At 33.6% G+C, this 21,273-nt stretch overlaps 2 protein-coding genes across 3 annotated transcripts; one reads left to right on the plus strand and one right to left on the minus strand.

Annotated features, from left to right (window-relative positions):
- The first annotated feature begins 855 nt into the window (after positions 1-855).
- LOC123696360 (zinc finger HIT domain-containing protein 3) lies at positions 856-1,834 on the plus strand. 2 transcript variants are annotated; one of them, XM_045642490.1, is made up of 3 exons: positions 856-1,054; positions 1,128-1,270; positions 1,455-1,834. In XM_045642490.1, the coding sequence occupies exons 1-3, from the start codon at positions 984-986 to the stop codon at positions 1,625-1,627; spliced, it is 387 nt and encodes a 128-aa protein (XP_045498446.1). In that variant the 5' UTR covers positions 856-983; the 3' UTR covers positions 1,628-1,834. The 2 variants fall into 2 exon arrangements, with proteins under 2 accessions (XP_045498446.1, XP_045498448.1); XM_045642492.1 differs by having other exon boundaries at positions 1,458-1,834.
- Positions 1,835-4,643: 2,809 nt separating this feature from the next.
- On the minus strand, positions 4,644-12,155 carry LOC123696327 (protein xmas-2). The gene is made up of 10 exons (XM_045642437.1): positions 11,856-12,155; positions 11,572-11,781; positions 11,256-11,368; positions 11,025-11,121; positions 10,509-10,661; positions 10,108-10,225; positions 9,431-9,613; positions 9,139-9,226; positions 8,761-8,996; positions 4,644-8,553 (listed from the first exon to the last, which is right to left on the minus strand). Exons 1-10 carry the CDS (start codon positions 11,936-11,938, stop codon positions 4,738-4,740), a joined length of 5,097 nt encoding a protein of 1,698 aa, XP_045498393.1. The 5' UTR covers positions 11,939-12,155; the 3' UTR covers positions 4,644-4,737.
- Between the last annotated feature and the right edge of the window lie 9,118 nt (positions 12,156-21,273).

The raw sequence follows: 21,273 nt of genomic DNA on the forward strand, positions 1-21,273 counted from the left end.
ATTCCGTCCCTATTATTCATAATTATTATGAAAAATAATATGACCTGTATCCACTGTGATAATAATACTACGTATGGAGGAGACACCACAAACAAAATCTGTGCGCCATTTTTTTGCTCTAAGTTTTAAAAATTATTATCTAGTTAGGTACTTACCGATGAAAGTTATTCCTTTGCACTTTTCCGTATTATTTGTGCAATATCGTAACACACACGAAGGCTTATTTGATTTCGCTTTAAAACAAATAAAAAATGAGCGTGCAGTTACGCCATATGGCGTATGTTGAGCGGAACATAAGTGATGTAGGCGGTGTCGTCTCCATATGTATATCTCAATGCCTGTATCCCACAATTTGAATTTAAGATTATTAAAGCTTTGTATTAAATGCTATAGGAAAATTGCTTTCGTGTTCATCTTTTATGCGACTGAGTGCCAGTAAACTTCACATAGAGAATATAATATTATATTGTTATCAATTATTATATTGTCATATTGGTTTAATTATTTTTAATGGTATGCTATGATTGCTATGCATCATAATTTTTTTTTAACGTTGCTTCTTAAAAGTGAATATAAATCGATATAATATGTAAATAGTTCTTAGAAAAGTGTGTAAATAAAGTACAAAAACAATGTTTTATTTTTTTATTTTAATCTAACCACCATCCTATATTTACAATAAATTAACAGAGGTGAGCATTAGTTCCGAAATTCGCCATATTCTGAATTTTCCGGGTAGCAATAGGGTAGCATTTTAAAATAACAAATGTCAGAAATACATGACAAATGTGAAATGACAATTATTATTGTCATTGGTCAATGTGACAATGTCATTGTCGAATGTCGATTGTCATAAGTCATAACTTTGATCCAAAGCATGGTGTTTGTTTTGATTTTTCCTGAAATAAATACACCATAAAAATACATTGACGTGTTGGCCGTTTAGTAACTTTTATTTACTTTTAATAAATACTATCAAAAAAATGGTAATTCCAACCTGTATCGAGTGTGGGAGTTTACCAAAGTATAAATGTCCCACATGTAGACAACCTTAGTAAGTATATTGTGTAAATGCCTATAATACGCTGATAAATTATATTCTGTCTAACCCTCTATACCTCTTATAGTTGTTCGGTAAACTGTTGCAAACTTCACAAAGAGTCGTCATGTTCACCACCCAACATTCCAGAGGAAACCCCAAAAGAGGCCACCCCTACATATGAATTTCCTACAGAAGACACAGTTCCAGTAGATAAACTTAAATTGCTTGGTAATTTTACTATTTATCCGCATCTGTATAATTAGAACAGTTGTTAAAATATTAATTTAGATCATGTTTCATTTCATAATTTTAAGAACTAGAAATCCATTAAAATCATTTAATAAAAATTTTATAAGGCAAGTAACACTTTATCAATATTTTTTTTTAAATAAAAACATTATTCTTGTTTCAGAAGAATCACCAGAATTGGGAAAATGTTTGGAAAATCCCCATGTTAGAGAAATTTTAGAAGAACTAGATAAATGTCCTCAGCCTGATATCTTAATGAAGAAATATATGCAAGAACCTATATTTACTGAATTTGTTGATGCTTGCCTTAATGTTGTACAAAGGTGTGAGGACTAACTAAATAAAAATAATATTTTAATGATAACAGTAGAACACCGATTAAACAAAATGTTTGTTTGTTTGAATAGTTTGTTTTTCCTTATGTCTGATTATCCAAATTTTCGATTACATATTTAAATTAATCCCAGATAACTGTACTAGGACTACTTTATTTAGGATTGCAATAACTATATAATATTTTTTAATAAAGCTCATTTTACTTTATTTTTGTTTTATGACCTTCCTAATTTCTATTTTTTTTCCTCTCAATATCATTGGAAAATATCCTGTTACTACTATATAATGGCTGTATCTATACATAGTTCACGGGTCCATCAAAATGACGAAACCCGGTTTATTTAGAGACTTATACTTAAGACCCTTTAGAGAACTTACATGCTGTGGGACACCAGCCACAGCCTGCCCTGCTACACCATGGAAATACAGTCCTGGGCAGTCTGCGGATATACCTATAAGAAAGAAGTTGTTGTTGGAACTTAGTGTTAGGTTTATAGTCAATATTGTTATTGTAGCTAACTGTTCCTAAAGCCCGGCATTCACTACACGCACCGCGAGCCGATCCCCGAGCCGTACCAATCCGTGGACAAATCCGTCATCGCCCACACACTACACGAGCGCCGAGTTGAAGTCCAGTTGACTGTGAACTTTGGTGAGCCTCGCACGTATCTACCCTACCACGAAAAAAAGCTCTCTGGCTCTAGTAGTCGGTGCAATATTTTTAACGCAGAAAAAAAAGCTCGTGTGCGCAAAGGAATAGCTGAAACAACGAAGAAAAAAAGAACGAACGAACTAGAACTGCACATTTGTTTAACTTTTTTCAATTAAAATAATATGTTTATAATAATAATGACCGATACGAGTAATTTTTATATTTGATTTTACTAATAAACCATTCTTAACATAATAAACATTTTCTGATTTAAAGAACTGAACCTTTTTTCTTTTTAAATACTTACTAGAGACGTTACTCTAAAAATCGAAATCTGTTATCCACCATAAATAAATAAATGCGTTGTGATTTATGAATTCTTTTAATCTATACATATAATAAATCTGTAGAAGGGTCAATTCTGTACATTGAAAATATTAAAAAAATAAATAGCAGGGGGTGTTACTGGATCGATACCAAACCCAAATATGTGATTAAAAAAAATTTTGTCTGTCTGTCTGTCTGTCTGTCTGTCTGTCTGTATGTGAAGACATCACGTGAAAACTACCGGTTCGATTTCGATGAAACTTGGTATAATTATACCTTATTATACTGGGCGTAAAATAGGATACTTTTTATCCTGGAAAAATACGTAGAAAAAAAAATAATCTTAATTTTTCAGTTTTATCCATAGACGTTGTTCCGTAGAACCGCGAACACACGTTGCGTATTATTATAGGCCTAGCCGTATTTGGGTCCAATAGATATATTTTATAAGATATCATTTTCAGAGTTACTCAAAATGGAGAAAATATAAACCATCCACGCGAAGACCGACATCCGCGCGGACGGAGTCGCGGGCGGAAGCTAGTCCATACTAATATTATAAATGCGAAAATAACTCTGTCTGTCTGTCTGTTACTCAATCACGCCTTAACTACTGAAGCAATTTGCATGAAATTTGGTATAGAGATATTTTGATACCCGTTAAAGGACAGGCTACTTTTTACCCCGGGAAATAGGATAGGTTTTATCCCGGCAATCCCACGGGAACGGGAACTATGCGGGTTTTTCTTTGACTGAGCGGGCGAAGCTGCGGGTGGAAAGCTAGTTATTTATAAAATTAATTATGTATATGGCGAATGACTGACAAGTTCACCGACAAATCCGCGCGCGCACACACACGTACGGATTTGTCCGGCGCGGCTCGGGTGCGGCGCGGCGCTCGCGTCTCCAGGCGGCGAGCCCGCGCCGAGCCACGAGCCGCGCACAACTACACATACACACGCAGATTGGTCCGCGGACTTGTCGCCAGCTACAAATCCAGCGGATGGGTGCGCCTGTGAATGGTACCCATAACTTTCCATGTAAATTTTAGAGGGCTTTATAGATTTCTTTTAAGCTTGTTTTCAATGAAAACTTTAGGAGTAGGTTCTTCAGGACAGATTATCTATACATATAATAAATCTGTAGAAGGGTCAATTCTGTACATTGAAAATATTGAAAAAATAAATAGCAGGGGGTGTTACTGGATCGTTACCAAACCCAAATATGTGATTAAAAAAATTTTTGTCTGTCTGTCTGTCTGTCTGTCTGTCTGTCTGTATGTGAAGGCATCACGTGAAAACTAGCGGTTCGATTTCGATGAAACTTGGTATAATTATACCTTATTATCCTGGGCGTAAAATAGGATACTTTTTATCCTGAAAAAATACGTAGAAAAAAATTAATCTTAATTTTTCAGTTTTATCCATAGACGTTGTTCCGTAGAACCGCGAACACACGTTGCGTATTATTATAGGCCTAGCCATATTTGGGAATTGGGTCCAATAGATATTTATAAGATGTTATTGACAGAGGTACTCAAAATGGAGAAATAACCATCCACGCGAAGACCGACATCCGCGCGGACGGAGTCGCGGGCGGAAGCTAGTAAAAAATATACTGTGTGCTTTGAAATGTAACATTTGTTCTTTTTCGTTTTATTTTATGTCATTCTGTTCTTGAGTAAAAGAGTAATGTAAATATTATTGTATATAACCGCTAGGGTTCGCCCGTGGTACATGTTTATGTTTTCTTTCCATAAGAACCATCCTCATACTTCAAGGAATATTTTAAAAAAAGAATTATCGAAATCGGTCCACCCACGCGTGATGCCGTGACCAAGGGAAACGGGTTTTATTTTTATATAATATAGATTTAATAAATGTGTTTTAGTCTATTCGGAAGCAGATAGTGCTTGATTTACACTGATTTTTATTTATCATCCATCAGAATAAGGCCGCTGCGCTGCTTTATTCTAAAGTAAAATTACATAACTAATTTCATTAATATTTATACATAGAGGTGAATAAAAAACGTAAATATAAAAAAAATCCATTTATTCAATTATTTGCCATGCATTACAATAATATCTAACAATACATCAAAAAGATTAGGATCATAATTATTATTATGACTAAACATTATTAAGGGCTGCTCTGAGCAAATTTTCCAACTCTTCAGATTTCTTTTTTCTTTCATCAAGCTCTTTTTCAAGTTCTATCACAACATTTTTACGCTTGGTGCATTCTAATATACTATTCTCTGCGGCTTGTATAGATTCTTCAACCATACTATAGTCCTTATCTTCCAATTGCAGAAGTTCTTTAGGTTCATTCAATTTACGACGTTTCGCTTGTATAAAATAATCCAAATTATCTTCATATTCAACAGTCTTATGTTTGAGGGAAGTTATTAGATCAATATCATATAACCAGTTTACATTATGGTATTCATCCATTACTGTTTTATCATACATGACATACTGATTTTCAAAATTTTTAAGAATGTTCATTTTATCATATACAATTATATTGACAATATCAACTACATTATATTGTTCAAAAAAGTCTATTAATTGATCACATGGTATATTATTATCAATGAACTCTTGTGGCAAAAGCGACACAACTTTACAAGTCACTGTCTCTGGTTTCTCAAACCAACCTATCTGATTACAATACTGACGAACTTGATCCTTCATGTTAAGAACGCTCTTTGGAGACGGTGTCGTGTTCGGAACACTCAGTTTTAAGTTATTCATAATATTTTTAACAGCATTTACATTATCAGCATGTTTTACATTGCTAGGAATAAATTCATATGGCTTAGGATAAGGTGATGTGCTATCTAAATAACCCTTAAATACCACTGGGAATGATGGATAGTTGAAAAGATCCTCATCTGTAATGACATTCGTCAATTTATCAACAGCAATATTATAATATTGTACTAGCTTTTGAATGTCCTTCATTACATCTTGTGTCCTTGTATCATTATCTGTCTTTAATCTATGCCAGATTTCATTTCCAAGACATCTTTGACAAATAGATTTCAAGGAATCAATTTCGAGAGGTGGTGGTTTTGGACATCTTTTAGCTAACCACTTCAATGCACTTTTTGTATAAATGTCTAGAGAATTTGCTACATTTGTCGAATCAACTACATATATTCTAAAATCCGATATAATATTAGTCTTTACATATGTGGATAACTTCATTTGAAGATCATTTTGAAATATTGTGTTGTTTATTTGTGTTGTTATTATAGCTATAGGGACCGTGTGGTAGGGGTATTTTTGATTTAATATATTTTCTATGCTCTTTATATCATAAATATCATTACACATGTAAAATATTATTCCATTGGTGCCTTCAAGAGCATCACCAGTATTGAGAGGGTTTTCTTGATTTATTAAAGTTACAGATGTAGCAAAGTCCATTAAATTATTCCATGTCTGTTTTTCCGCATGTTTATAATTTTCCATCGTTTCACTACTCTTCAGTTTAAATGCATCAATTAACCACTTTTGTATTTCTATTTTCTTACAGAACCATTTAGATGCACCAGGCGACACGATTGTGGTTTTCCAGAAAAAGCATTTATCGTAGGGATAATTAATATATTTCATACGTTTTAGAAGTGGGGATCTTATTATATCGACAATATTGTAGGGCTGTGGTTGTGGTATTTCCTTTAATTCCCCATTAAATTTATAACCTCTGTGGAAAGCATTCATTTGAGCTAAAGCCACCTTCTCAGAAAGCCTTCTTAGAGATTTGGCTTCTTCCAATGGTGTTTTATCAGTTAACCAAACTGGTGTATCTTCAAGGAGACGTCGTCTTTTAAAATTACGAATTATTTGCTTTCTCCAAACATGAAACCATTTCTTCATAACTTTCTTAGTCCAGAAAATTTCAGCTTTAAGTTCAGCATTACATGTTTCTTCCAACAATTCAGAAAATATTTCATCAGTAATCTTCTTTGCATCAGCAACAAGATTTTTTAATTTTTCCAACTCCTCTTTTAGAAGGCCTTCAACAGTTTCCGTATTTACTTCTTTTATAAGCTCCTCATGAACTTCATGAGACTCTTTCTCCACTTTTTCCTTAAAAGCTCTTTCTTGTTCTAAAGCTTTTCTTTTTAATTCTGTTTGACGTTCTTCTTCTAGTTTTTTTCTAAGTTCCTCCTGTTTCTTTTGTTCCTCTTTTTTCCGCATTTCTTCAATTTTTTTAAGCTCTTCTTGTTTACGCCTTGCTTCTTCTTGCTTACGTTTCTCCTCCTCTCGTCTTAATTCTTCTTGCTTTATTTTTAACTCTTTCCGTCTTTCTTCCTCAATTCGTATTCTTTCTTGCTCCTTTCGCACTTCTTCTTGTATTTGTTTTTCCACCATTTGTTGTTGCATTTGGTCTGCGTTTTGGCTGTTCGAATCATTATCATGAAACTCGTAAACGTCTTCTGCCTGAGTTGGCTTTACTGTATTAAATATATTTTCGGCTACTGTTTGGTTTTTACTTTGAAAAACAGAAAATTTCTTATTTTGTGTACTGAATGGATCATTTGCCTGTTTAAATAAAGTTCCAGGAGATAATGTACCAGTTTCACCATTTGAAACTGAGGCAGGTTTATCAATTCCTTTAGAAAAGATATTTACATCAGTAGTTGGATTTGCAAATGAGCGAAATACATTTGATGGATCACTTGACTTATATTCTGATATAGTCTTTGCGAATATATTGGTAGTTACATCTGCAGGTTTGCTGAACAAGCTGGAATTTTGCGTGTTTGCAAAAATGTTTTTATTTGGTTGTTCATCTTTCTTGGCAAAAACGTTAGTATTCGCATTGGCAAACAAATTCTTACTCAATGTTTTACCTTCACTTTCTTGGTGCAATGCAGGTTGAGAAAACACTGAAGCTGCTAATGGTTTTTTGAATACAGTGTCATTTTGATTTGCTTTGAAGATATTTTGTGGAGTTGCTTTGTCTTTAATTTCAGAAGCTTTGTTATTGTTAAGCACAAAACTGGTATTAAAAACATTTTTATTAATGGAAGACATAAATAAATTTGATTTACCAGATGTTTCGGTATTCTTCGGCTCAGAAAACTTAAATGCGCTCTTAACATTATCGTCAATTAGTTTTTCCGGCGATGCCTTGATTATTTCTGGCAATTCGATAGGAATAGCTGGTTGAAAAGAATAAGTGTTTTCACCATTAGTTTTATTTGTTGGAACGAAAACAGATGGTGGCTTTGGTGAGACTGATTTGGCAGTAATAATTTTTTTACTTTCTAATACCTTATCCGTTATAAACACATTCTTTCCACCTTTGTTGTTATTAATCCTTTGTAATTCCATTTTTAAAGATGTTATATCTTTATTACTATCGTTTATAGTATTGTAACCAAGATCCGCAGCTATCAATGAGGATTCTTTTAATCTGCCATCTGGATTAAAACTTGTATGTAAGGTGTGATTTTTATAATCGTATTTCGGTAGATTACCTCCAGATATAATTTCTGCTACGGAATTTTGTCGCTTAGATTCAATAAGATTGCGCGCTCTTGCTATAGGGTAAGGATCACTATCTTCAATGAATTGATTGCGGTCTAAAATAACTGTGAGTTCAAAGTCATTTTTAGAGAAACGTAAGCCATAATGATTAACGAAAGACTTCATACTGTCAATTGATTCAAAAGCAAGGGAATTCATTAGATCATCGGCGGGGAATTTTGAACCTCCTCTTGGGGCATATGCCTTGACAATTCTCGCTAGAGCTCTGGCTCGTACATCGTTGAAATAGCGTAAGAGTACACACGCTTGAAGGTAAGTCGCTTCATCACGGACTAGGCGGAAAAATCGTACGTAATTATTGTTGTCTAGCGCCGTGAACACTTTCACAGCAAAAATGATAGGTTCTGATTTTTGTATCTCATTGGGTAGTTGCTTAATCTGTAATAAAATGAAAAGATTTAAATAGAAACAGAAATTGCTATTAACCTAAGAAACAATTTTTTAAAACTTTTTGAGAAGCATAATTAAATATCAGCCTATAAGCTCAGTAAATTTCCATCAACTGTGACAATTGATTAATAGGGATAGGGATAGGATAGGGATTCCTAACAAATATGTGGAATAAAATAATAGATTGATTCTTACCTCCCACCAAAAATTAGCATCACCAAGATTCAGTAGTGCTATATATCCTCTAAACTCTGCCTCTCTCGGCTTCTGCTCTGGTCTCACATCAGAATACATGTGCTTAAGGGTTTGCAGGCATTTGGTAAGATTGTCTGTGTTCAACTTTTGGTCGAATTGTGTGTGCTCAAGATCCGCCAAACGCGCCGCACAGTGAGCGTGAAATCTTGCACACATCTCAACTAGATGAATTGTATCTAGAAATATAATGGAATATTTTTTAACAATAATCATGTAAAAAGTCAACAAGCAGCATGTATAAAAATAATTAAATATTAATGTAACCATAATGGCATTTCAATCATATTTTGCTGTACCAAACATGTTTATTACAATTACCTGCACAACACAGAGCCTGCTGTGTTATATCTTTGCGAATGCCTCTCAGTCTATCCCACATGAAGTGGAACCAGTCGGCAAGGCCCACCTTTGAATTGAAAAATAATACATAGATATATTAGCATCAATTGAAATAATTTCTTTGTAACTAATATAGACAAAATTATGGAATTATTAGTCATTGACTTTGATTGTATTATAAATATTGTTGTGAACAAAGTCAAACTAAAAATACAGAAATATTAAAAAAACTTTAATTGTTATAAAACAACTATTAAAACCATCACTTTACCTGTCGTGTAGTATCAGCGATTTCATGTAACAAATAGGCGCAAGTCTGCATTAGCACCGCCGCCGGCCGCAGTTCGTAGCACATTGGTATCTCCTGGTCGGCTGAACTCCTACTGTATTGTTTCACTGCCCGCCATGGCTCTAACAGCCCATCAGAATCAGCTATTGTTTCTAGCGTCATCACCTGTAAGAATGCATCATTATGAAGTAAGTGATCATTATACCAAGTTAGGATTCCTAAAACATTCTGGGAAATGAACTCTACACAATTTTGAATGTTACTTATCAAAACTAAACTAATCAAATCTAAACTATATAACTACCTATATATTTCAAAAATATTATTTTTAACTTATTTGTTTTGAATCAATTTCAAATAAAGTATTAATGATATTTAAGATAATTAAGAAAGTAAAAGAGTGTTCAATTTATTCCATGAAAATAATCAAAAACATTTAATTATCTAGCAAACCTGGTTTTTTTTTTTTTTGTAAGGTGTTTCTCAATGTTAGCCAGAAGGGCTTCTACATTTTAACGCGGACGCGGGGATGAACTGAAGGTTCACCCTGGTAGCGACATGCACAAGGGCGTCCCCCCTTGACGGGGATCTCGAACCTTGGCTTGGGCTGTCGCTTGAGTGGAGGAGGCCAGAAGGGCCCTAATCGGACGGGAGCAAACCTGGTGTTCAGCTTGTCTGTGTAACAATTCCTTCTCTGGACACATATCAGGACATGTCCCTATTGTTGCGCCACCAGCTTTCACCCTTGAACCAGCGCCTCCCCATGATCTTAGTATTCTGTAAAAATCAATTTATTTATTTAAAAAAAAAATTCTTTGCATGATAATCTGCAGTAATATAAAAAAATATTGCTATTTACTTGTCTATGAATATGATGAGAAAGTGATATTCAGAATTGAGTACGCATTACTATTTATAGTAGCACATTCTGTCTTAGTCGTAAAAAATTAAAGAACGATCATAAAATTCCAATTAAAATTGTATGTCAAGCCACCTTTGACTAGGATGCCACACATTTTAACGCTATTGCATATAGAACAACATTACTAAACATAGGTACCTGTCCCGGGCGTCCAATATCCTCCATTTCTCGTCAGGCGTTAGAGACACCTTAGAGCGCAGTTGGTGAAGCTCTAACGCTGCTTCTGTTGTATTCAATGTGGTTTGTGCAGTTACAATCACTGGTGATTCTCTACCACTCACTGGGGGAGGCCTGAAATTATAACGATTCATATAATTATTAGTTATTCATTATTTTGGGAAAATAAGTGAACAATATACTTGATTTGCAAATAGAAGACTTTGAATAAGTTACTTATGCCTGTCACACACATTTGTACAGATAAGGAAACCCATAAGTGGCATGTGCAAACATTTTAATATTTAAGCATGCACCTTATTTTAATATTTTCTTAACAAAAGTAATTTCTCTCCCAGGTTACCAATACATAAGAATTAACAAGTGTTGAATAAATATAGGTAATAAATCTGCTGTATCCTAACTATGACAAAATAAAAATGCATGTAGTAAAATATAAATTCACAATCATCATACAATAATAATCAAATAACTTACTGTACTGCTATAGACCTTACTGGTTTCTCAACTTTTTTCCTTAAAATGGGTTGCTTTTTGACTCGGGTTACTTTGCTAGGTGAATCAATTTCCATGGCTGAAATAAATAAAAATGAGAATAATGCTATAAATACATACATAATTCTTAGAATATATTATCCAATGTAAATTTATTTAGTCTAATGTTTTAGTATAAAATACCATTACAATAGTGTTTCATCAAAAACTAACCTTTTTGTCTTGGTACTCTATATGTGGATATTCCACCCATAGCAGATAACTCCTCTTCCACATCTGAATCTGGTACCCAATCTGGATCATCATCCTTCTTACTTCTTCTTCTACTACAATCAACAAAAAGAACTCTTCTTATCATAATTAGATTACTTGCAAGCAAATTGAGTATGAAACCTTTACAAATTTTACAATGTCAGCTTGTGGTGTTAAATTTTCAGCCTACCCTCAGCATACAATTAGTACATTTATAATTACTGATTAGTAACCAAGACAAACATTGTTAGATAATTTTTAACTAAGTTATGCTTACGTTCGTGCTTTAGTCCGTGTGACGTCAAACATGAAGCCATCATAGGCACCTGCATTTAATACAGCTCTCTGAATTGAGCTTGGCTGTTCATATTCTACCACACACATTTGTTTTTTAGGAAGGAGTCTTATCCTATGCACTCGGCCGAACTTACTAAAGTGTTTTTTCGCTGCAGATGTATCAAATAAGCCTTCAGGAACATTTGAACACCTTGAAATTTAAGTCAAAATGATGTATACTCATTAGGTTCCCAAATACTCAAGACTGCGGATATTAAGACTTACGTGATTGAGGGTTTCTTGTCATCTTCTTTACTTGTTGTTTCTTCCGATTTAATATTAGTATTCGAAGATATATCCTGCTCCATGTTTACCAAATTATTTCAATGTCGTTCTAACCTTATTCATGAACAATATTTAATAAGTTATCTAAGTCGCATACAATACAGAGTTTAATGCCATATACCTATCATATAAAATATTACAATAATCACGTATGCTTACAATTAATATGAGAATATATTTTTAAAAATTACGCTTCATTTACAAAATAAAATCCGTTGTCTGTCAAAGCCAGAAAGCCAGTCAAAACGTTGTCAATCACTACCATAGATAATACACTTAATATGTCGCTTGTAACTCAGAGGCTTGTAAGGTCGCTTGTCAATTTTTGGATTTGTCTATGGTCTGTAACTAAATCAAAAATAAATCAAAGACGTTGTTTATCTTCAAAATCTTCGAAATATCGATAAAACCGCTGCGATCAAAAGCAATAGGTGTTGTGGTGTTGTTTACAATGTCTATAGAAAAACATTCGATGAAGAAGGATCAAACACATCACAATTTTCAGTTTTAAGGCGCGTGAAAGATTTTATTGCTAAATTGGACTTACCCGTTTTGATACTATAAATAAAAAATATTATAAGTAGGTACTTAGTTAACTATACTATTGTTTGTTGATTAAAATATAATTTTATGGAAACTTATTACATGCGCTTACAATACGGCTATTTGTCAAGTCCAAGCAGTCCAAGTCAATTTTATAATGTGTTCATACGAAAAACGAAAATAAACATGATTGAGATTTTATTTTTGTTTTATTTTTTATAACATCGTATCATATAATATATTTTATAAACAATTTAATTTCTAAATATTTAAGTTTTAATCCAGATGATTATCATTAAATCCATATTTTCACATGACATAATGATATATACAAATATAGTTAGATATGAATAAATAAATAATATGTATTACCTATATAAAAATAATATGTATAATATGCAATAAGTGCCTACATAATATTTCGTGGATATCTCAATATATTATCCACATATGTAATGTGACTAATGATATTGAGGTCAAAATAAAAAGTAAGCAGTATCAAGATTGTTCAATCCATTTTCCCTAGGGTTGCACATTCAAAATTTTGATTTCCCTATTTGCCATCAGATTCTGGTTTACCTATACTACATACCTAGGTACTTAGAGTATATTGTATTACAAATTGCTTAGTGCCGCTTAGTGCGCATCGCAGGCAGATGAGCTATAGAAGTGTATAGATGTGTGTGATAAATAGGGATGGGATGTGATTACGATGAAAATTGAAATGTGATACTTGATTTTAATTTTGTGTTTTTTATAGTATCGTTCTTGCAAGATCAAACTGCACATTTCACCATGTTTATTCGTAAATATGAAAAAAATCCCTAGAGAAACGCACTTCGATAGCACTCAACCACGACTACGAGCGCTCGCGGCGGGGGCGTCGTGTTGTTCCCACCTGTGCCTACTGTTCCCACTTCGTTGTTCGCACTCTATACATAGTATAATATATACTCTAAGCTTCCAAGTCTACAAGGGCTGATAGACGTACGAACTTTTAAAGGGGTGACAGACGTACGAGTAAGTACGCGTACTTGTGGCTCGACGACCTTTTTCGCTCGTGTGTCACCCCAAGTACGCGTACTTAAAAACCGTCGAGTAAGTTCGTTGACGATCCAACATGTTTGAAATTTTACTCGAAGCCCGCCTTGGCTCGCACGTCTGTCACCGCCGCGAGCCGAGTAAGTACGCGAACTTTAAAACCGCGACTTTAAAGTTCGTACGTCTATCAGCCCTTTTATTAAAGTCGCGGTTTTAAAGTTCGCGTACTTACTCGGCTCGCGGCGGTGACAGACGTGCGAGCCAAGGCGGGCTTCGAGTAAAATTTCAAACATGTTGGATCGTCAACGAACTTACTCGACGGTTTTTAAGTACGCGTACTTGGGGTGACACACGAGCGAAAAAGGTCGTCGAGCCACAAGTTCGCGTACTTACTCGTACGTCTGTCACCCCTTTAAAATATAATAATATTTCGATATTTATTAAATTTAAAATTTATTTAAAGATGATTTTGGCTCATGTATGCGGCGTGGGAAGGGCGTGGGCATGCTATTTATATAAAATAAACTTTACAAACATCACGTAAAATTATTTTGCTCTGTTTGTAATTTTTGTTCTTTATCTTCTAAAATATATAAAAAACAAAGTTACCTAATTCAAAATAAAATGACATGTTCCAAATTTCAAAAAAAATATTTTATGTTAATTAGGTATGTACTGGATAGGTGTTTTGCTACTTGAGTTTTAGAATACGAGTTAGAAACGAATAAACGAAATGAAAAAGTTACAAAAAAGAGAAGTTGAAGCTGAAGTTGCTCAGAATAATATATTAAAATAATATTTTTAATATATGTATAAGTAGCTAAGTAGGTAAGTTTTTAGTGTTGATTTTATAAATTTAATACAAATATATTTATTAGGAACATATAGCTGAGGCATGGATTTCAATCTCTCTTTTTCTCTATTTTGTTTCATCGTCAAATTTTTTTTTAAATTGTAAGTACCTATCAAAATTCGCGTAAGTATAGTAAAATTAAAATGTATCCAAATGTAGGTATCTACCTATTTGATTGCAATTTGCAATCGATATAGTACAATGAATATATTATGTACTAATGGTCTGACCCGGTTTCGCCCATGGTACATCTTTACGTTTTCTCTCCAAAAGAATCATCCTTGTACTTCAAGGAATAAAAAAAGAATAAAGGAAATCGGTTCTGCCGTTCTCGTGTTTTGCGCATTTTTATATTAGCTTTCCACCCGCGGCTTCGCCCGCGTTTTCAAAGAAAAACCTATAGATATCAAACCTGTTCAAAGAATATTCTATATGTTTATCCAAGTTACCCTCTTTATGTGTGCAAAATTTCATTGAAATCGGTTCAGTAGTAAATAGTAAATACTACCTACTGACGCTTCACGCAAATGCGTGAAAGAGTAACAGACATACACATAGGTACACATACATCCACCCTCACAAACTTTCGCATTTATACCTAATATTAGTAGGATAGGATAGGATAGGATTGAGAACTTGTATGTCGTTCCTCCATCGAAAATTCACCATTGCTCTTATCCAGTACCATAATATCCCACCAAAAACATAAATGTTAAATTTGGAGCCGAGTTCAATCGTTGACTTAATTTACCAAAAAAAAGAAATGAGATCTAAATGTGTGCCAAGTTCTGCAGACAGTCCAGAAATTTATTTACAAAGATGTATTAAGTTCTTAGGTTGACTGAAAACTCAATTGTTTTATTTTCTTTTTATTCCAAAATACTTATAACTTTTTAAATTTGAATAATATAATTATTTTCACAAAGCAAACAATCAATGACCTATTGAACCCCATAATTTGATGAGGCTAGTTTTACATACTGTTTATATTTTGTGAGGTTCTAAAAACTAGCCTACTTAGGCTACTTTTTATTGCGAAATATGTACCACGGGCGTAGCCGGGGCGGACCGCTAGTTTTCTATATTTTCTTATATGTTATGAATGTCAGCGCACATTGCCCCGTCATTATCTGCAATTTTTAAACTCGTTTTCTGTTTAAAAGATTACATGATTTTCCAAACATCCAGCGTGAATTTGTACACACACTATTACCAAGATGCAAAGATCGTTGTAGAAGAATCGTCGCCTTACTCCATGACGTTACGGTATTGCCATGACGCGATCTTAAAATTTTACTCTAAACGCGCCTAAAGATGTTTCACTCATATTAATATAAAATATTACGCAAATTAAATCATTTCGACCTTCGACGAAGCCTTCTTCCATTACACCATTTGGCCGTAGATAACCAAAAAGGATCCAACCCACAAAATGTTACTTTTGAGTTATTGAAGTTTGAAGTTTAACCTGTGTTTGTTCATATGAGGACTTGCTTGTGTTAATTGCTTCTTAAGGAAAAGTGTGTGTGTCAATGTATATTTTATTCTTACAAACAAATTTTATTGAATTTAGAAATTAGAATTTATTTATTTCTTGAAATATTCAGCTAAATGTGTGTTAGGATCCTTTTTGATAAAACCTATTTTCAATTATGATAAGTGAATTTTCATTTCGCAAAAACGATTCAAAGTAGCTAATTGCTACTAAGATCCTTATTTTTTTTTTTATTTCGTAAATAAAACAACTAACTTTCAATTTTTTTTTCATTATTTATATAAAACATATTAATTCTATCCGATTTACTATTCTTCTTCGTGTGCAAAGTCCGGTTCATCGCCATATCTACATCGTCATGAAGTCTTGGATTGTCCCCTTGGATTGATTTATAAAAATCCAGGCAGTATTTAGATAATTAATAGTCAAAGATTGACTCCAAATCGTCTAATTGGGCTTTTCTTTAACATTTGGCCATAGTCATTGAAAATCATTATCAGATACCTCCGAAGATTTACCTTTCGAGCCCGCCCATACATACAACTTTTGCATCGACTAAACTGATCTGTCGAGCTGTATTCTCCTCTTGAATTCAACATGACTAAACTGTTTAGTCGATGGAGGTGCGCATACAATCGATTTCAGTCTTAATAATTTATATCCCCAACAAACCTTACAGTCTTCTATAGGCAATTCTTGAATGAAGGTAATAAAGATCACATGAGCGCGTGATCGATAGTTGTGCGAGTAATTTTTTTTTTGTTACTTCGACATGTTCGTCAGCTTCGTAAATTTTTTCAGGTATTTTCGAAGTGCTTCTATTTTAGAAAAATCGGTATAAAAAAGGCAAAGATGTGTGACCCGATCAAGATACTTGGAGTGTGAACTTAATGCATGCCTAACGCCTCAAGCTTTAAATACATAATATTCAGTCTATCCAAATGTTCTGAATCGTTTTTGTTATTAAACCAGTATACATTTCTACAAAATTCAGTTTAACAAAAGAGATCCATGCTTTCTGAATCTTTTTAGTGATTTATCTATTGCATCATAATATCATAAAAATTAAATATCTAAAAGGATCCACATGCTTTTGGATTTTTTTAAACATTTTAGTTTTGTGTTAGTTTCTTAGACTGAGCGTTTTACAATATGATCCAAGAAGAATGGATTGTTTTTACGAAACTAAAATATGGCTTCTCCATACATGTGGGTTGGTACCCAGTGTCAATTTAACGTCAAAAATATATTCATATTTTACTTGGATTGTTTTTGCTAATCGAAAATATAGACCTAGACGAGCAGTTTGGTATATTTAACTCATTTTCGGTCATGTTGTGGGTTGGATCCTTTTTGCTTATCTACGGCCATTTATGGTAATTATTTTTGCATGCTTGTATTGGCTGAACATGTTTGTGCTTTATTAATATAATTGTATCACCATTGAATACCATGTTTAAAGCAAAATAAAGATTTTATTTATTTATTTATTTATTTACACTGAAATTAAAACTAAACTAAACACTCATAAATCTATCTATACATATAATAAATCTGTAGAAGGGTCAATTCTGTACATTGAAAATATTGAAAAAATAAATACCAGGGGGTGTTACTGGATCGATACCAAACCCAAATATGTGATTAAAAAATTTTTTGTCTGTCTGTCTGTCTGTCTGTCTGTCTGTCTGTCTGTATGTGAAGGCATCACGTGAAAACTAGCGGTTCGATTTCGATGAAACTTGGTATAATTATACCTTATTATCCTGGGCGTAAAATAGAATACTTTTTATCCTGGAAAAATACCTAGAAAAAATTAATCTTCATTTTTCAGTTTTATCCATAGACGTTGTTCCGTAGAACCGCGAACACACGTTGCGTATTATTATAGGCCTAGCCGTATTTGGGAATTGGGTCCAATAGATATTTATAAGATGTTATTGTCAGAGGTACTCAAAATGGAGAAATAAACCATTCACGCGAAGACCGATATCCGCGCGGACGGAGTCGCGGGCGGAAGCTAGTAAAGAATAAATAAATGTGAATATGTAAAATTATATATTATTTTTAACTGTATGAGCAATATTTTTATTACAATTTTCTTTTATTTTACGTTTAATAACAGTTTTGAATAAAGAAATCATGCAATCGAAGTAATCCACCCTAGCGATACTAGCGCGAGTGAGTGTGATGTCAGAGGCGCTTCGAATCTACAGATGTTTCGTCCTAAAATATGTAAACTTCAATAATCGATATCTCAGTCATTTATTGATGGATTTCAAAATTTTTTTCGGCCACTGATTAGTTTTGATCTATTTTTAAGACTAGTAAGGTGAATATAATATTTTTCCATTTTTCCATACAAACAAAATTAATGTCATTGAAAAAAAAATTAAATACAAATAAATTCAGTATATTCTGATTTTTTCCTTTGTACACTCACTATTACCTAGCTGATTACAAAATTTGAACTTTCTAGGTCATCTGGAAGTGGGTTAGGTTTTGTATATGTCTATAAGTCAGTCAGTCTTAAAAATTGCGATTTTTGGATATTAATATCTACGCAACTGTTTAATCTGTATTTATGAAATTTAAGGTTCTTGTTTATCTTGAGGTCCTCTTGATATGTACCAAATTTGGTTTATTTAACTCAAATAGTTTTCGAGTTATAAGGGGGTGAAAAGTGGCTCGAAATGGTTCGTGTGTACCTACACACAGCTGCTGCTCGCCAGTTCTCTTCGCTTGAACTCGGCTTGACACGCTGCCGCGTGTCTAGATATATTTATGTGTATTAACATTTAACAAGAATACATAAAAAAACCCTTGAAATTAAACATTAAATTAATTAAGATTTATTTGGATCGAACATCCAGGCTTAAGGGCAAGCTCCCTAAATTTCATGTGAATTTGCATCAATATTCTGAAACAGTCACACATACAATCAAAATTTGAAATTTAGTATATGATTTATTGGGTCTTTTTCTTTCGATGTACAAGACAGAAACATAATTGTAACATTTTCGCTCGATTCATTTTTTATTCTAAAATGATGCCTTTTTAAGGATTATTACATTTTTTTTAAGATTTACTTGGACTTTATGTCTAAAATAAATGTTAACAGTAAGAAAATAGAGTTTACTATTGAATACGAAGATATTTTTTCTCTAGACTTACTTTTCGAGCTCGATCGCGATCAAAGAGCGCACGCGATATCCAACTTTATTACGGCTGCATTAGCGTCTAGTACTGTAACCGGTCTCTCAGTGCCAGAAATGAGAAAGGGAGCCTCCTCTTAACTCAGAAATTATTTAGTGAGTTGGGCAGTTGTTGAGGGCGAAATTTATAGTTGAAGCCATTTAAACCAATAATTCGATCGCTAACTTTTGTTTTATTTTAGAAGGAATAATTAATATCAATATATATATGTCTTCAATGTTATAATCAACGGTTAGGTATATAACAGAGTGAGCTTTATATCTGCAACTTGGCATCATTGTGATCTTAATAGTGATCGTTCATACTTTTGAGTTTTCAATGCATTATAGAGAGTAATATTTATAATGGAACATGCAGTCTAAACCTACAGACGTAACAGTTGAACGTTTGGAGTTCTTTGGGAAAATTGCACTCTTTACGGCCACGGCCACTTTTGCGGCCACGTATGGCGTAGCTTTTGCGCTAGATATACTAGCTAATAGCTTATATCGCCGTCCCCGGAGAATAAAATGATAACTGCAAAAACACAACTGTTCAGGAGAAATAAAAAACCGATAATTGGCTAAACTTGCCAAGCTATAGACGTAGAGAGATAAAAAAAAGGCTCAGTGGTAGCTAATTTTTTAACCTTTTATTTTGTATCAAAATATATTAAATAACTTTAAGAGAGCTGAAGATAATTAAAATTTAAAAAGTTAGTAGCATTTGAATGACATGTAAATTATTTACTAATACACTTATCATTTTATTCTCGTTCATACTGTTCACAATCCTTGCTTGTTATAAGTAATATTAAATAACATGGCAACTAATTTGAGACATTGAGTCGACAATTCATTGATGATGTAACCGAATTCCGGCGCGCAAAATCTGAGTTCCGGTACGTTGCGGATGTGCCTCCGTCACTTTCTAATGTCGGAACGCCATCCGGCTTTTTGGCAATATCGATTAGATACATTCACGCCTTTTTATTCCTAATTCAATAGATACGTGATTAAATTTGATCGAAACCTAACGTATTTCAATAGAGCTTTGTTTGAACACTTTCTATGACTTTAATATAATAGGTACCTAATGCCTTCAATACATAACCTTTTAGTAAATCTAATTATACAACCACTAATTTTAGTTATTCGTACATTAATCTACAAAAATGTATAAAGTAGTTTTTAGATGCAAATTTGAGAAACTCAGGTCGTAGGTAGTTAGCGCTCTACTAGTCATAATATTTTACTTGAGTTATTTTTGTAAGTCAGAACTCAGTAACAAAGAGTGTCTAAATTAACAATGATTCTTATAAATTAATTATAATTTATAATTTACGAATAAGTTGCGGTTCATGTAAGTATTATGATAATCTTCTAATTAAAGTAAGTTACATTGGCGATTTTAATAAAACAGTAACTGAAATAAATCTCTGCAATTAAGCAAAAAATATCTTATCAAACAATCATGCTCAGGTTGATTGAAATATAGGAACCAGGATAAAATTATTACATTATTGTATGTTTGTTCCATTGAATCTATTTTTATAGACTATGACATTTAACACTCATACACCTATATAATAATCTATTCAATAGATCCCATATGGCCGCGATAAGCCGTGACAGGAGTCGCTCAGCTCGTTAATGGCGAGGTGAATCACCTTGGCGTGACGTCATCGCATAAATTCGGGTGTCACATTCCGTCCGGAATCAGTAAGCGGTTATATAAAAGAAAGTGGCGCGGCCGCGGAGCGACCTTGCGCGGTGAAAGGCGTGGCGCAAGTGGCAACTGGGCTCAAGTCTCAACTGGCAACTGGCACAGCCGGATCTCGCTCTTCCCACGGATCCCGCGCCTCTCGCCGAGACTCCGTTATGCGCCCGCGCAACTTTCGGTAACCGGTCCGCTAGCAAAAATGCACTATTGGTGCTATTGGATCGATGCCAGAAGATTCTGCCGGATCGGATCATAAAACACTGGTATGCGAACTATCTACAACATTGTCACGGGCCGTGTTATATGGCGTTTTTGTGACGAGCTAACAAAAAAAGGGACCACTCAATGCTCCACATAACAACGAAATAACTTCTGGTCCCATAAAAATACAATTAACTAAAGAAATATTTAAATTTGGAAAAGCTCTTTAGATCAACATATTGTTCCTGAAAATGAAAAAATTGGAGGATTACAACAACTGTGAAGTGAGCTTTTTGGTTTTGGATTAT

Source organism: Colias croceus, chromosome 12, assembly GCF_905220415.1.
Source record: "Colias croceus chromosome 12, ilColCroc2.1".
Classification (NCBI taxonomy): domain Eukaryota; kingdom Metazoa; phylum Arthropoda; class Insecta; order Lepidoptera; family Pieridae; genus Colias; species Colias croceus.

Bases quoted from the DNA above. Each gene is read 5' to 3' on its own strand.
- LOC123696360 (XM_045642490.1), top strand. From the start codon at position 984: ATGGTAATTCCAACCTGTATCGAGTGTGGGAGTTTACCAAAGTATAAA. The intron at 1,055-1,127 runs GTAAGTATATTG...TACCTCTTATAG, and splicing joins CCCACATGTAGACAACCTTA to TTGTTCGGTAAACTGTTGCA. The intron at 1,271-1,454 runs GTAATTTTACTA...TTCTTGTTTCAG, and splicing joins AGATAAACTTAAATTGCTTG to AAGAATCACCAGAATTGGGA.
- LOC123696327 (XM_045642437.1), bottom strand. From the start codon at position 11,938: ATGGAGCAGGATATATCTTCGAATACTAATATTAAATCGGAAGAAACA. The intron at 10,226-10,508 runs GTACCTATGTTT...TGATTTTTACAG, and splicing joins ATATTGGACGCCCGGGACAG to AATACTAAGATCATGGGGAG. The intron at 9,227-9,430 runs GTAAAGTGATGG...TTCAATTCAAAG, and splicing joins TCGCTGATACTACACGACAG to GTGGGCCTTGCCGACTGGTT.